The 12,864-nt window shown below is 49.8% G+C and overlaps 7 protein-coding genes across 7 annotated transcripts; 4 read left to right on the top strand and 3 right to left on the bottom strand.

Annotated features, from left to right (window-relative positions):
- Positions 1–183: 183 nt before the first annotated feature.
- N7496_002348 (uncharacterized protein) lies at positions 184–1,581 on the bottom strand (the record flags this gene model as incomplete). Its single annotated transcript, XM_056695279.1, has 1 exon — positions 184–1,581. The coding sequence occupies one exon, from the start codon at positions 1,579–1,581 to the stop codon at positions 184–186; it is 1,398 nt and encodes a 465-aa protein (XP_056557491.1).
- Positions 1,582–3,574: 1,993 nt separating this feature from the next.
- On the top strand, positions 3,575–4,246 carry N7496_002349 (uncharacterized protein; the record flags this gene model as incomplete). Its single annotated transcript, XM_056695280.1, has 3 exons — positions 3,575–3,851; positions 3,925–4,029; positions 4,086–4,246. 3 exons carry the CDS (start codon positions 3,575–3,577, stop codon positions 4,244–4,246), a joined length of 543 nt encoding a protein of 180 aa, XP_056557492.1.
- Positions 4,247–4,539: 293 nt separating this feature from the next.
- Positions 4,540–5,801, bottom strand: N7496_002350 (uncharacterized protein; the record flags this gene model as incomplete). The annotated part of the gene is made up of 2 exons (XM_056695281.1): positions 4,540–5,596; positions 5,650–5,801. 2 exons carry the CDS (start codon positions 5,799–5,801, stop codon positions 4,540–4,542), a joined length of 1,209 nt encoding a protein of 402 aa, XP_056557493.1.
- Positions 5,802–6,158: 357 nt separating this feature from the next.
- N7496_002351 (M20 family metallo-hydrolase) lies at positions 6,159–7,771 on the top strand (the record flags this gene model as incomplete). Its single annotated transcript, XM_056695282.1, has 3 exons — positions 6,159–6,403; positions 6,467–6,766; positions 6,832–7,771. 3 exons carry the CDS (start codon positions 6,159–6,161, stop codon positions 7,769–7,771), a joined length of 1,485 nt encoding a protein of 494 aa, XP_056557494.1.
- Positions 7,772–8,304: 533 nt separating this feature from the next.
- Positions 8,305–9,138, bottom strand: N7496_002352 (40S ribosomal protein eS10; the record flags this gene model as incomplete). Its single annotated transcript, XM_056695283.1, has 6 exons — positions 8,305–8,493; positions 8,563–8,633; positions 8,745–8,794; positions 8,851–8,885; positions 9,025–9,029; positions 9,129–9,138. The coding sequence occupies 6 exons, from the start codon at positions 9,136–9,138 to the stop codon at positions 8,305–8,307; spliced, it is 360 nt and encodes a 119-aa protein (XP_056557495.1).
- Positions 9,139–9,177: 39 nt separating this feature from the next.
- N7496_002353 (telomere maintenance SDE2 family protein) lies at positions 9,178–10,092 on the top strand (the record flags this gene model as incomplete). Its single annotated transcript, XM_056695284.1, has 1 exon — positions 9,178–10,092. The coding sequence occupies one exon, from the start codon at positions 9,178–9,180 to the stop codon at positions 10,090–10,092; it is 915 nt and encodes a 304-aa protein (XP_056557496.1).
- Positions 10,093–10,561: 469 nt separating this feature from the next.
- N7496_002354 (uncharacterized protein) lies at positions 10,562–12,546 on the top strand (the record flags this gene model as incomplete). Its single annotated transcript, XM_056695285.1, has 2 exons — positions 10,562–11,015; positions 11,078–12,546. 2 exons carry the CDS (start codon positions 10,562–10,564, stop codon positions 12,544–12,546), a joined length of 1,923 nt encoding a protein of 640 aa, XP_056557497.1.
- Between the last annotated feature and the right edge of the window lie 318 nt (positions 12,547–12,864).

A 12,864-nucleotide genomic window follows, 5' to 3' on the forward strand; every position in this document is an offset into this window, starting at 1 on the left:
CCATATACTTTTAGGATCATGAGGCTTGAAATCATATCGTATCGTATCATAATCAGTCTGAAGTTCTTTTCGTTCTCGGATCTTTAACTAAGACAGCTCAGCCACTGAACAAGTAAAGGGTCGTCCAACAATTCCAGTCTTTGATTCTTCTATCTGTTTCCTTAGTGTTAGCTGACACTCAACCTAGGATTGAAGATTGTTTTCACTTACCAAATTAAGGACGTTTGCGTACATTCCACAAACGAGAATGCCTATTCCAAGCAGAAAGACAACTCCATTATAAAAGGCAGTTCTGATATTTTTCCTTGAGAGCCAACTGCCTTCTTTGAGAAGAACAAACCACATAATCGCGGGAACATAAAAACAGAGTCCCGAGTTCAGCAGGGCAGCCGTGATAGATAGCATGTCGGAAAACACGGGAATAGCTTCGGCAACAATCCACGAGAGGAAAGTGAGGATGGTCACGAGCGCGATCCAGGTAATCCAACCGGTTTTGGTATTCACATAACGCACCACGGAGTTTCGATAGATATGGCCATGAATATATCGAGCAACCACGGAGGTATTTATTGAACCCGAGATAAAAATGACTGGGAGGGCAATACCAAACGCGATTCTTGAGATCAGAGGCCCAGCTGAGAGCAATGCTGGGGATTGGACATCCTGGCCGACGAAGTAAAACACAAGAGATCCAATCAATGTGTAAAGAATAATTTCAATCATGCCGATTGCGTATACTGACTTGACATAATCCCTTGGCGTGTGCATTTCGGCCATAAAGGATGGGAGAGTAGGTGCAAAAGAATAGGCGAAGACGATATTATTAAGAGCGACCATCACTTTCGGGAAATCAGCGTCCTCGCGAGGCCAGGCTGACCATGTTGAGCTCGATAGACCACCAGGGCTTTGAGAACTCTGTATCCCAGTAGCAATTATTGTAATTCCGATGGCTATAATGATTGATGCAAAATCAATGTAGCCCAATATGGCAAGGTCCGCAAAAGATGGAGGAATGGCGGCTAAGAGAAGGATGATTGTTGAGATCAACCCAAAAATCACCGTGCAAATATCACTCTCTGTGATTCTCACAAAGGCAATTATACCAGTCAGACAATGGGAGCCTACGCCTAGCATTATCCCAATGACGAAAGCGCAGGTAATAATCCAGAAGCCGGTCTCTCCAAGGAGTAATCTCCCAATGTCCGGATAGTTCTCAATCTCTGGATACTTTATCTTTACAGCCCCCACGATATAGCCAGCATAAGTGGCAATGAGGCCGATGACAACGGATGATATAACCCCAGCAACCATTCCAAGTGTTGAGAATGCCGCAGGAAGACTCAGGCTGCCCAGAGCGATGGCTTCCACGATGAGGCAAATAGTCAGGCGTTTCCAACCTAGTCGATTGAACTTTTTGTTTCCCTGTATTACCCGATCTTGCTCAAAATCAGTTGGAGAGTGTGAAAGGCTGCCATCCTCGAGGGAATTTGGTGACTGGGAGACTTTGGGGTCTTTCTCCCCGGCTAGGGCGACGGTGTCGGGTTGGTACCGAATATGACGATTGATACTCTCGTCTGCCATACTTGTGTTAGGGTAGGATAAAGAATCGAGAAATATTAATGGACATACGTACAACTAGGTTCCGACCAAGGCTCTTTTTATATATGAATGACCGTCGTCTATTGTTGCCCGTATTCACTGAGGGGGGAGGCGGGAAGACTCCCCAGTCGGCCCGCAGATAATGTGCAGAAACATGCAGGACCATGCAGTGACAAGGAAGATGATTCGGGGAGGGGGTACAACTCGAAGCCAATCAAATTGCTAAGAGGAAGGCAATCTCGTTGCGATCAGACCTTAAAGTAGTAGAGTGGGGAAGCAGCTAGTCGTTCAGCTCATATGAGTCGTGAGAGAAATTATCGACACGTTTTACGTGCTAGCGTGCATAAATCCTACGAGGGGAACATCCCTTCAGCTCATGCATGGCAAACAGGATTGTGTAACCTCACGATCAGGGCGGTGTATGGGGAAAAGCAAATATAATCATATCTGGTGGACAATCCTTACGCCTCTTGGACACATGATAAAGCAAGGGCTGTACCATGTGCCCCTTTTTGCCACTTTGTGTCGATGGCCTTTTTGGCATATTGTGGAGCTGAAAACTTCTCGGAGATCAAAACGTGGAGTTTATTATTGGATTTATCGTTTTGGACTGTAAATCTGCGTCCGTGTGTCTAACAAAAATTCTGCCTATTTACAGATGTGCTAGAATCATCATCCATGATACGATATTGAGTATCTTCGATCCGAAGGAGTTTTGATTGACAGACTAGGAAAGACGGACCGGACCCTAAATTAGCGCAAGTTAGCTAAACGCCCAGGAGTCCTTCGTGAAGATTGATAAGATTTCCAGCCAATCAGTCTCTATGCTCCCTTTCACAAAACTAATGGAAGTAAGATTCATGGAAGAGGCGTTTTAAAGTTTGATTTCGTACAGTCTTAGCTACGACTATTTTTCAACTTCCTCACATGCGCCGAGTCAAAGAAATGGGTTCGAGCGCACGCTTAGCCCCCACGCTCGAAGATAGAAAGGGAAGCAAAAGAAGACCATGACGTACCTAGTTCAGGCAAGACTGAACAACCCAATTTTCGGTGTAGAGGCAACAGCATTGCATACTCAGGGCAAAATCCGACGTTGGGTTCATGCCCGACGCGACAGATATTCGGTGTAGACTAGCCAAGGCAAGATTGACGGAATGATCTGGCGTTGCCCCACACTGTATAAGGTTCGCCGCCACGCGTCAGATCATTAGAACTGCTGTAGCAAGCTTTATCCTGGTTAGATACATCATGGAGACCCTGTCTATACTACGTGGAAAGGGCGACGAACCCAGGGCAATTCTATCGAAGCCCCGGCGATTCGGGAGAGCCGAGATCTGTGACGTTTCTTCAGTCACACAATACTAGATAAGAGGTACCGAAAGATAACTCAAACAACCGAGCCGCGCATGATGCGATATCCATACATCTTAGCTTAGATTAATAAGAGAACTGTCGAAAAAGGTGTCATGCGACTGCTGTGGGGGAAGATGACCATACCGTCTTATCTGATTAGGAAATTGAGCTATATTCAGCTTTCAAGTGGTGATGACTCACTATATTAAGACAATACCATATGAAGGGAATATTTCTAGTCCATAACAGAGTGTTCTGGAAGCCCAGGTGGAAGAACACATGGATCTATGGAACACTCCAAGCGATCAGTTCGCTCATTCGCCCATTGTACAGTGACACAGTGCCACAAACTCGCAATCCATCACTTCAATTTTACTGCTTGCCCCGCTTATCTCAATATCCTCCGTAGTGACTAGAAAGTACGATTAGATTACTCATTCCATGTGCTCGGTCTATTGCGGATGGTCCAGAAATGTGTGACGTCATCACTGCAAGCTCCTCCAGGGCAGCTTGTGGCTTGTCGAAACCGGCTCATCGGAGCCGAACTTCGCTTAATTCATAAAGCTTTCTTCCTTGGCCATTCTCCCTGTATGTCAGTATTATCTGCGCGAGCTATCTCATCATGTCTGACTCGCTTGCCCTTCTCCGCCGTCGCCGCAGCGACGAGCTTGCCAAGCTTGCCGATGAGCATCTGCAACATGAACTCCAGGCAGACGATCGGGATGCACTCAAGTCAGCTGCATCAACTGTTTCCTTGTGGACTACGGTTGGATCTGCGGTAGGCCTTGGGCTTGGATTGTATGCTGCCATTCGGCTACGAAGCACCCGCAAGGCGTTCTTTGCCGCTATTCGAGCACAGGAACGGCCTACCAAGGTTGTCTTTGCAGATGGACGTACCGGTATGTTCAAGGATCTCTACATCATAGGTTATATACGATCCCAGCGGTGGACGTTTGACTGACGATCCACCAGAGCCTATTCCAGATTTGACACCACTACTGAAACCTACCACCCTCGGGGATGTTGCAACCTATTTCTTTGCTTCACTCGGTGGTCTATTTTTGGGTGGAGAACTAGGTATATGGCTTCACTCATGGACATACCTTTGATTTTCAACTAACTCCAAGCAATAGGCTTTATGGGCGGAGCAGCCAGTGGAAGCCGCAGCATCACAGCTGATCCGGAAAGGAAAAGGCGGATCGAGACTGCTTTTAGAAGGTTCAGAGCCGATGTCCTTCGAAGAGAAGCAGATTCGCTAGATAACGGTGCCAACGTTTCAGAGATCATGTTCTGATTTCTCGGCGTATCGACCGAGAATGAATAATAAACAATTAGTCTCAATTCCTAATAGGACTGTGCGGCAGCGGGTAGCATCACTTGTCTGTGTAGGCTTCATTGTAATATAAGAGCTCTCAACCCCAATCATATCAGGGCATTACGCATCCTGCTATGTCGTCGTGAATAGCTGAGCGACTCGCCAAATATGTCGGCGGTTATTGTGATAAATTAAGGTTACCGGGTCCGAGTTCATCAGGATATTCTCAAGGTTGTTGGAAAGACCTCAAGATCTTATTGTGGATACTATTCTTAACGTAGATCAACCTTCAGTGGAGGGCCTTTTCGCTCTCTTTTCCTTGCCACTTCGCATTTGAAGGGCTCAGTACAGTGGGCCTGTACCTCTTGTCGTCTTCGAGCAAAAAGTGCGGCACCTCGCGAGGCTGCGAATGTTGGATCGATGATATTAGACACAATAGCAGGATCTGTATCATTTGGGATATCCGTTTGAAGATTCACGGACAATATAGGCATCATTTCAGCCAGGGCATCTCTCAAAATGGCTAAAAATTGCGGGTGGGTGATACTCTCCCCAGCCAGAAGAATATGAGTCAGAGAACCCGGGTACTCTCGAGGTAGGACCAATAGTTGCGAACGAATACGGGACCATAGTGCATCCTGAGAACCATTTGTATGGAGAATATGGTCTAGCCCGACTTCAAAATCCAGAAGCTGCGCTTCGTCCCAAGTGAATCGAGTTAAAGCCTCGCCAGAGATAGGGGCTATGATGCTGGTGTATAGAAGATGTCGACTGTAGAAGATAGTGAAGACTTGGGTAATGGACCATTCATCAAACTCGTCTGAGCATTCCCAAAGATTCTGGTAGTTTGCACAGAGTCCATATCCGTTTGCTGCATAAACAGCATCGGCCTCCACCAAGCGTTTGGGGTAATAACCGCTGTCGCCTACCCATGTGCGTAGGTTCAGGTCTCCGAGGGCAGCGTTGACAATTTCACTGATGGAGCCGATATCCGGGGTCGTAACAGCAACTCTGTCAAGTGGTTGTGATATTTCTTTTTCGGTAGAAACTTTTAGTTCTCGTAGTAATTCACTGATGAGTTCAACATCGCCGTGGGCTTTGATCGGGCGACCGAGCTTCTTGTTAAGCCAACGCCACCAAGCGCCCCATGAAGTGGTATCAGATAGGGAGAACCGGGAAGGAATAATTTCATAGCGAGATTTCTCGGGTCTGTCGAACCCTCGCCTGGGTTCGCGTGCAAGTCGCATCATAAGCTCAAGGTATTCGGGATTTCCTTGGATATGGGCTACTTCAACGACAGTCCCGTTATAGTAATGTACAGATGCTGTTCTGTTTTGACCATTAGAGAAGTCATATGGCTAGCAGAAGAATTATTTGCTCACCCATATGACGGAGTCAGGTCAAAGCCAATCCCGGGAGCATCGTGAATCTGCGTCGAGAGGCATGTTTCACACAATTCGCGAGGACAATCGTAGAAAGCATCGATAATCGAGACAAATTGCAAGAATAGCAAGCCTATCAATAACCTATTCATTTTGAGCAAGAATGTGGATCTCGTCGCGTTTATCAATGACCATGGTTGTTGATCTTGCGTTGTTCGGATTTTTAATTGGCGGTCCGAAAACAAAGCCTGTCCCCGACGAGCCCGTGACTTCAGGGACCGAATGCTGTTTAACACTCTAGATCAAAAGGCCGAACAGGCAGGCCCGTGCACACAAAAATGGAGAAAGGATATCAGTAGTTACTCCATCTACCCCAATGTGGGGGCTGCATGTATATCAGGTCTATCGCTGGCGGACTTTGTACCGCTGTCCTTCCCCGCTCCCTTATCAATAGCAGTTCCGACTGCCGATGTTGGAGAACTCCTCTATAAGAACATCCACATTCCACCATGTATACGATCAAGTTACTTCGTACGACTTTGAGCCGACCATCCCTTGGGGCGACAATCTTGCGACAGCCCAAGCTACCACTTCATCCTCGTTTTACTAGCTCCTTCTCCACATCAAACTATCGCGCTATGTTGACCACGGAGCTTTCTGAAGCCGACGTATCGGCATTGAGAGTCAACCAGGAGCGACTGGCAAAGGACCTCCATCATTCCTGTCAATGGGGGTCTGGGATTCGATGGGGCGAGTGAGTGTTCCTAAGACTTATAGCATTGATCATGGGTACAGAATAAAAGTTGACCACATGCAGTGATCCAACAGATACAGGCATGCAGCGCCTTGCGCTGTCCGAAGAAGACAAGAGTGTTCGAGACTGGTTTATTCAGACTATGAAGGATCTCAAATGCGAGATCACCGTGGATGAAATGGGTAATATCTTCGCCGTGCGCCCGGGTCGACGCAAGGATGTCCCCGCTACGTTTATCGGCAGTCATCTTGATACACAGCCCACGGGCGGCCGATACGATGGCATCCTAGGCGTTCTATCAGGTGTGGAAGCTTTGAAGAGACTGGATGAGCTCGGTCTAGAAACGGAGGGGGAGTCGGAGTAGTGAACTGGACCAAGTATGAAACAACATCCACGATTCCTCTACATGATATACTGACCATTTTTAGTGAAGAGGGTGCACGATTCCCAGTGAGTATGATCGCATCGGGAGTATGGGCAGAATGTATCCCACTATCAAAAGCCCATAACCTCAAGGAGGTACCGACCGTTGCATCCCTTCCGACAGCTGCATCAGCACCCGAGACGATGAAGTCTGCTTTGGAGAAGATAAACTACCTAGGTGATGTGCCATGCTCTTACAAGACCACGCCCATGGCTGCACATTTCGAGCTTCACATCGAGCAAGGCCCGCACCTGATTTCGGCTGGTCAGCGAGTTGGTGTTGTCACAGCAGTCCAGGCCTATCGCTGGTTCCGGTTGAAGATCATCGGACGAGACACCCATACCGGGACCACCGCTTTCGAGCATCGTGCTGATGCATTGTATGCCTTTGCACAGATGATGGTACGAGCACGAGAGGTGGCCGCTGCCAAAGGGTGTCTGGCCAGCGTAGGTATTATCGAAGTTGCGCCTGGAAGTGTCAACACAGTGCCTGGGCAGGTGAGCTTCAGTTTAGATATTCGCGGCCCAGAGACAGCGCTTGTAGCAGAGGTTGAAAAGGAGCTGCGCGGCGATTTCGACAAGATTGCTGCTGCAGAAGGTGCTGGGATTGGCAAGCCGTGTCGTGTTGAGTGGACGCTCGACTTTGACTCGCCGGCTGTCAAGTTCCATGAGGATTGTATCGAATGTGTTCAGCAGTCGGCTCATGCTGTGGTTGCAGATGCTCCCGTGGCTGATACCACAACGTTGGTTCGGCCCATCATGAGTGGAGCTGGTCACGATAGCGTGTTCACGTCCAAGCGAGTTCCGACTAGCATGATCTTTGTACCATGCAAGGATGGACTCAGTCATCATCCCGAGGAGTTCTGCTCTGCGGACGACTGTGCCACTGGAGCATCGGTGATTCTGCAAGCGGTGGTGCGGTATGATCGTAAGAGATTCGCGTAGAATCGATCATCGTGTCAGTTGAATACATAGGCAGCGAATACCAACCCATGATACCCTTTCAATAAGCCCTAATCGTAGGTTCAATGTCGAATTGATTTACAAGTCCATATGTACGAAGCATCTACGAGAAGAACAAGATTTGCAGTGAGTCATGAATGTGCCATTAAGACTAGCTACATCATAACATCGTTTGAACTTTTTTGATTTTTCCCGTATTCCCGAGTCTCAGAGACTGGGAACCGACGGAAGATGTACCAACGACCAGCCCCTTTCAGCATCGCCTACTCCGAACCGGAAGTCGATAACATCGGCCCCTAAGGATGACCGAGCATTGGATGACAGGACACCAAGGCATCAAGGAAGAGTCCTTTACTGCTGGGGAGCACCGCGGCCACGGCCGAAGCCACCACGGAAGGAAGGAGCGAACTCGCCGGGGGCACCGCCCTCCTTGCCACCCTCCTCACGGCGGCGGTAGCCACCCTCGCGGCCCTCACGGGGAGCACGGGGACGACGCTCACGGTCCTCACCGCCCATCATGCCGCGGGGGGAGCGTGGGAGCGCTGCTGCTTGATGTGGGTGGCGGGGACAACCTCAGCGGGGAGGTGGAGCCACTCGCGGAGGTAGTCCAGACCCTCGGGGGTGAGGGTGTAGTAGTAGTACTGCCACGAGAACTGGGTCTTGACGAAGCCACGGGAGTTCAGGGACTGCATAGCCTTGATGACCTATTGGAACCGTAACGTTAGTGCATGTTGTGGAGGGGACCAAATGGCGGGTTGTCGGGTTCATCGTACATAGAGGTTCTTGGTGTCAATGTCACCGTGCTTGGGAAGGTTGAAGTCCTTCTTGGCCACGAGCACACCCTCTGTGAATCCATGTCAGTCAATCGTCGTCCTGTATTTCGAGATGCTCGGCGCGACAACGGTAGGCGAAACCTGGGCCAGTCGAGGCGTCGGCGAGGATGTTGGTTACATACCACGGAAGAGGTACTCGTGGATCTTCTTGCGGTCGTCCTTGGGGATAAGCCTGGGGCATTGTTAGTGACTTAACAGTATCAAAGAAGGTCTGGAGTGAAATCTTACATTGTCGCGAGTTCCTGGCGCAATTCGTGGAATCGCTTTGACAACGTCAGGAAAAGATGGGTGATTTAAAGATCAGAGAGTGGAGCTGCGGCGCGAGAAAAAGTGCGATATTCCTCTTCGGGGGCTCGCTAGGGTTTCCGCCCTAATCACTTGGTTTGGGTCATGTCATGTGACTGAAGCTGTTCGTCAGCTGAGTCATCTATAGGCAAGTCACATGATGTGCTGTCCCCAGTGGCCCGCCGTGCTTATCTCGATGGCGTTGATCGGTAGCCTTGTACTGTCCTTCATCTCTACAACTCAGATCCACAGCGCAACAGCTCCTACAACATGGCGCAATCAAATATTAACGTCCTGCTCTCGTCATTCCCTGGACTCTCGCTCCCATCTACCCTCTCATTCGCACTTCCCTCCACAGCGAGCGTGTCAGATCTGACGGACAAAGTCGCCTCATACCTGCCGACCTCGCTTTCTCTCGAACGTCTCATTCTTACAACCACCAACAACAAGCAAATTTTCGCCTCTCCTGCTCCTCTCCAGTCTTTAATCACTCGCGACAATGATTCCGCCACTACTCTGCTTCCCATCCGCCTCTCGGCGCCGCTCTGTGGTGGTAAGGGTGGTTTCGGATCGCAACTTCGTGCCGCGGGTGGGCGCATGGCCAGTAAGCGCAAGCGCAACCAGGGCGACAACAACGGCTCTAGCCGTAACCTCGATGGCCGCCGTTTGCGCACTGTCAATGAGGCCAAGGCACTTGCCGAGTACCTCGCGGTCAAGCCGGAAATGGATAAGCAAGAGAAGGAAGAGCGCCGCCGCCGGTGGCAGGCTGTGGTAGAGATGGCCGAGAAGCGCCAGGATGAGATCAAGAATGGTGGTGGAAAGCAAAAGATCGATGGTCAATGGATGGACGACAAGGAGGAGATGAATGAAAAGGCACGCGAGGCAGTTCTTCTTGCAATGAAGGACGGCGCATGGACGGACAACCTACGTGATGCGATTCTGGGCGGATCTAGCACCAGTGCTAGCGAGGGTAGCGATCATGGAACCTCATCCGGCTCTGAGGATGAGGACGAGGAGGAAAAAAACAATGGCGAATCTTCAGGTTCTGCGGCGGCCTCCACATCGGTACAGAAGCCGGCACCTCGTCGTTTCATCGGGTTTGATGATGACGACGAGTTCATGAGTGATTCCGAGGAGGAGGCAGAGGAAAACGACCCCAAGGGCAAGGGTAAAGCCCGCGCTTGAATGGGGTATCGACAGAAATTCTGGCTTATGTTTAACGATGGCGTTCTTACTTCAAAGGGTTTACCTGAGTGCATTGGTTCAAGCGAATACTTTTGTGTCAATAGTCTATCAATAATATCTTCTTTTTTTTAACACTTGGGTATCTTAATCAAGACCTGATTGGATGTCTTGTTTGAATGTATATTTACTAGCTAGACCATCCATATTCTTATCTGCGAAGAGACATTCAGTGACGTTCCATTAGCGAGCAAATGTCAATCCAACAGCCTACTCAACTTCTCAAGACCATACCAGCGCCAGCCCTCAACTATCAAATGTCAAGAGTTGGCATTTTTATCGAGCTGGTACAAGTTTCTGACATTGATGCTCTACATGCAGGTCAACATTGGATAGAAGGTGGGCCTTATCGATAAGACGGCTAGCAAAAAAAGCTCCGCTCAAACTCCGCAACTTACGGCTGTACACAACCATGTCGCTTTGTGCCCGGGGCGCATTATCCAGGGCCCTGAGGCCCGATGGCCTGCGATTCACTTCGAATATATGTTCTCGGCGACTGACATATTCCATATATTCACGATGCCGCGCTGCGCCACCTGTGATCCAGCACAGCTCCTTTGTCGACCGAAGCCGCAACCAGTGTCGCAAGTTTTCATCATCGCATCTGCTGCAAGAGCAAGTCAATATCGAGAATCTGACTGATGTCCTGCCAACATGTTGTCCTGGATGTGGTGCTTTCTCGCAAACGATCGAACCAAATGAACCAGGCTATTATAGTGCCAGCCGGAAGCAGACCCGGAAACTTCTGGCCTCCAAGAAAGAGGCCATCGAGCAGAGCAATACGGCGGAGGACGTGACGAATACAAACACGGAGCAGAGCGACCTTATGGAGGAGGCACAATCCACAGTCCCCATACCTAGCCAAGGTCAGTTGTCGAATGCATGCCCTCATAGCACACCCTGAGTTAGCTACTAACTAATATCACAGGTGGTGCACTTCCAGATGACGCTGTTGTACCCGACGACTACTCATTACAATCCCCATCGCGCGGTTCCCACGTTTGTGATCGCTGCCACGACTTAATACACCATAACAAGGCTGTTGCCTCCCCAAAGCCTTCCGTCCATTCAATCCGAGCCTTTATGAACGAGTCACCTTACAAGAATAATCGAGTCTACCATATCTTGGATGCAGCCGACTTCCCCATGTCCCTTATTCCACGCATTCATTGGGCACTTCTTGTTCAAGAGCAGCGTTCCAAAAACCGACGATCAGCCAACGAGAAATACCGCGGAGGCAAAAAGCTTCCTACTCTCAGCTTCGTCATCACGCGCTCAGATCTACTGGCAGCAACGAAGGACCAAGTAGATTCCAAGATGGAATATGTCCGTACCGTGCTCCGCGATGCCCTGGGGAGGTCTGGGAGAGACGTGCGGCTAGGCAATGTGCACATGATTAGTGCACACCGAGGCTGGTGGACGAAGCAGGTCAAAGAGGAGATCAATGAGCATGGAGGAGGTATCTGGGTGGTTGGCAAGGCAAATGTTGGCAAGAGCAGCTTCATTGAGGCGTGCTATCCCAAGGACTCACGACGTCTCGAAAATATGGCCGAATGGGTCGAACGCCAACGGGAGGAGCACGAGATTCCTAATCAACGGCAGGCCTCTCTATTGGATCCCGATAGTCTGCTTCCTCCTGCCCCCCGCGAGGACGTGTATCCAGTTCTACCGGTAGTGTCATCCATGCCGGGAACGACCGTATCGCCTATTCGAATTCCATTCGGCCGCGGGAAGGGTGAAGTCATCGACTTGCCTGGCCTCGAACGTGGCGAGCTGGAGGATTACGTGCGTGATGAGCACAAGCGTGATTTGATCATGACCAAACGGATCAAGCCCGATCGATGCACCGTCAAGCCTGGCCAGTCTCTGCTTTTAGGTGGTGGTCTTGTGCGCGTTACCGCAGTAAACCCGGAAGACACAATTCTTGCTGCCTGCTTCGTGCCCATCGAAACCCACGTCACAAAGACGGAGAAGGCTATCGAGGTGCAGACTGAACAGCGAGCCTATGCAGGAACCGTCCTCATGAAAGAAGGCACAGGCAGCACAATGGCATCTGCTGGAAAGTTTGACTTAAAGTGGGACACCACCGCTTCGAATCTGCCCTCCACGGTCGCCAAGGCTGTCAAGGACAAAGGAATTCCTATTCCCAAGCTCCCATATCGCGTGATGTCAGCCGATATCCTCGTTGAAGGCTGCGGCTGGGTCGAAGTGAGTATCCAGGTCCGCACCAAGCGCACCCCAGAGACCGAAACAGAGACCTACCCTCAAATCGAAGTGTTCACACCCAACGGGAAACACGTTGGCTCTCGACCACCAATTGAATGTTGGAACTTCATTGCAGAGAAGATCAAAGCTGACAAACGCAAGAGGCCGCGCCTAAGACACCGATATAGTTGAGCTGGGCACCTGACTCTCAGTCTGGTTCTTCTGGAGGAGTACTATGTACATTACCACTGTTAGCATAGCGACTGGCGTTCTGAAAAATCACCTTGTATAATACACTTCTGGCTCTCCCATTTTTACCTAGGCCCTTTCCATTCCGTTGCCAAAATTTACCATTTTGGTTATTTTTCCAGCGAGAGTCGGCACCCCAACTTGCAAAGATCGGTACTCTCTTGAGACTACAAGCTATCGGGGCTATCATCAAACCTATAAGGTGAATGCAAAATAACATCAGGTATCCTCCAGGTTCCCAGAGACAAGAAGGCCCACGTA

The sequence above is a fragment of the Penicillium cataractarum genome (genome assembly GCF_028827025.1).
Source record: "Penicillium cataractarum strain IBT 29864 chromosome Unknown utg000002l, whole genome shotgun sequence".
In the NCBI taxonomy this organism is placed as follows: Eukaryota; Fungi; Ascomycota; class Eurotiomycetes; order Eurotiales; family Aspergillaceae; genus Penicillium; species Penicillium cataractarum.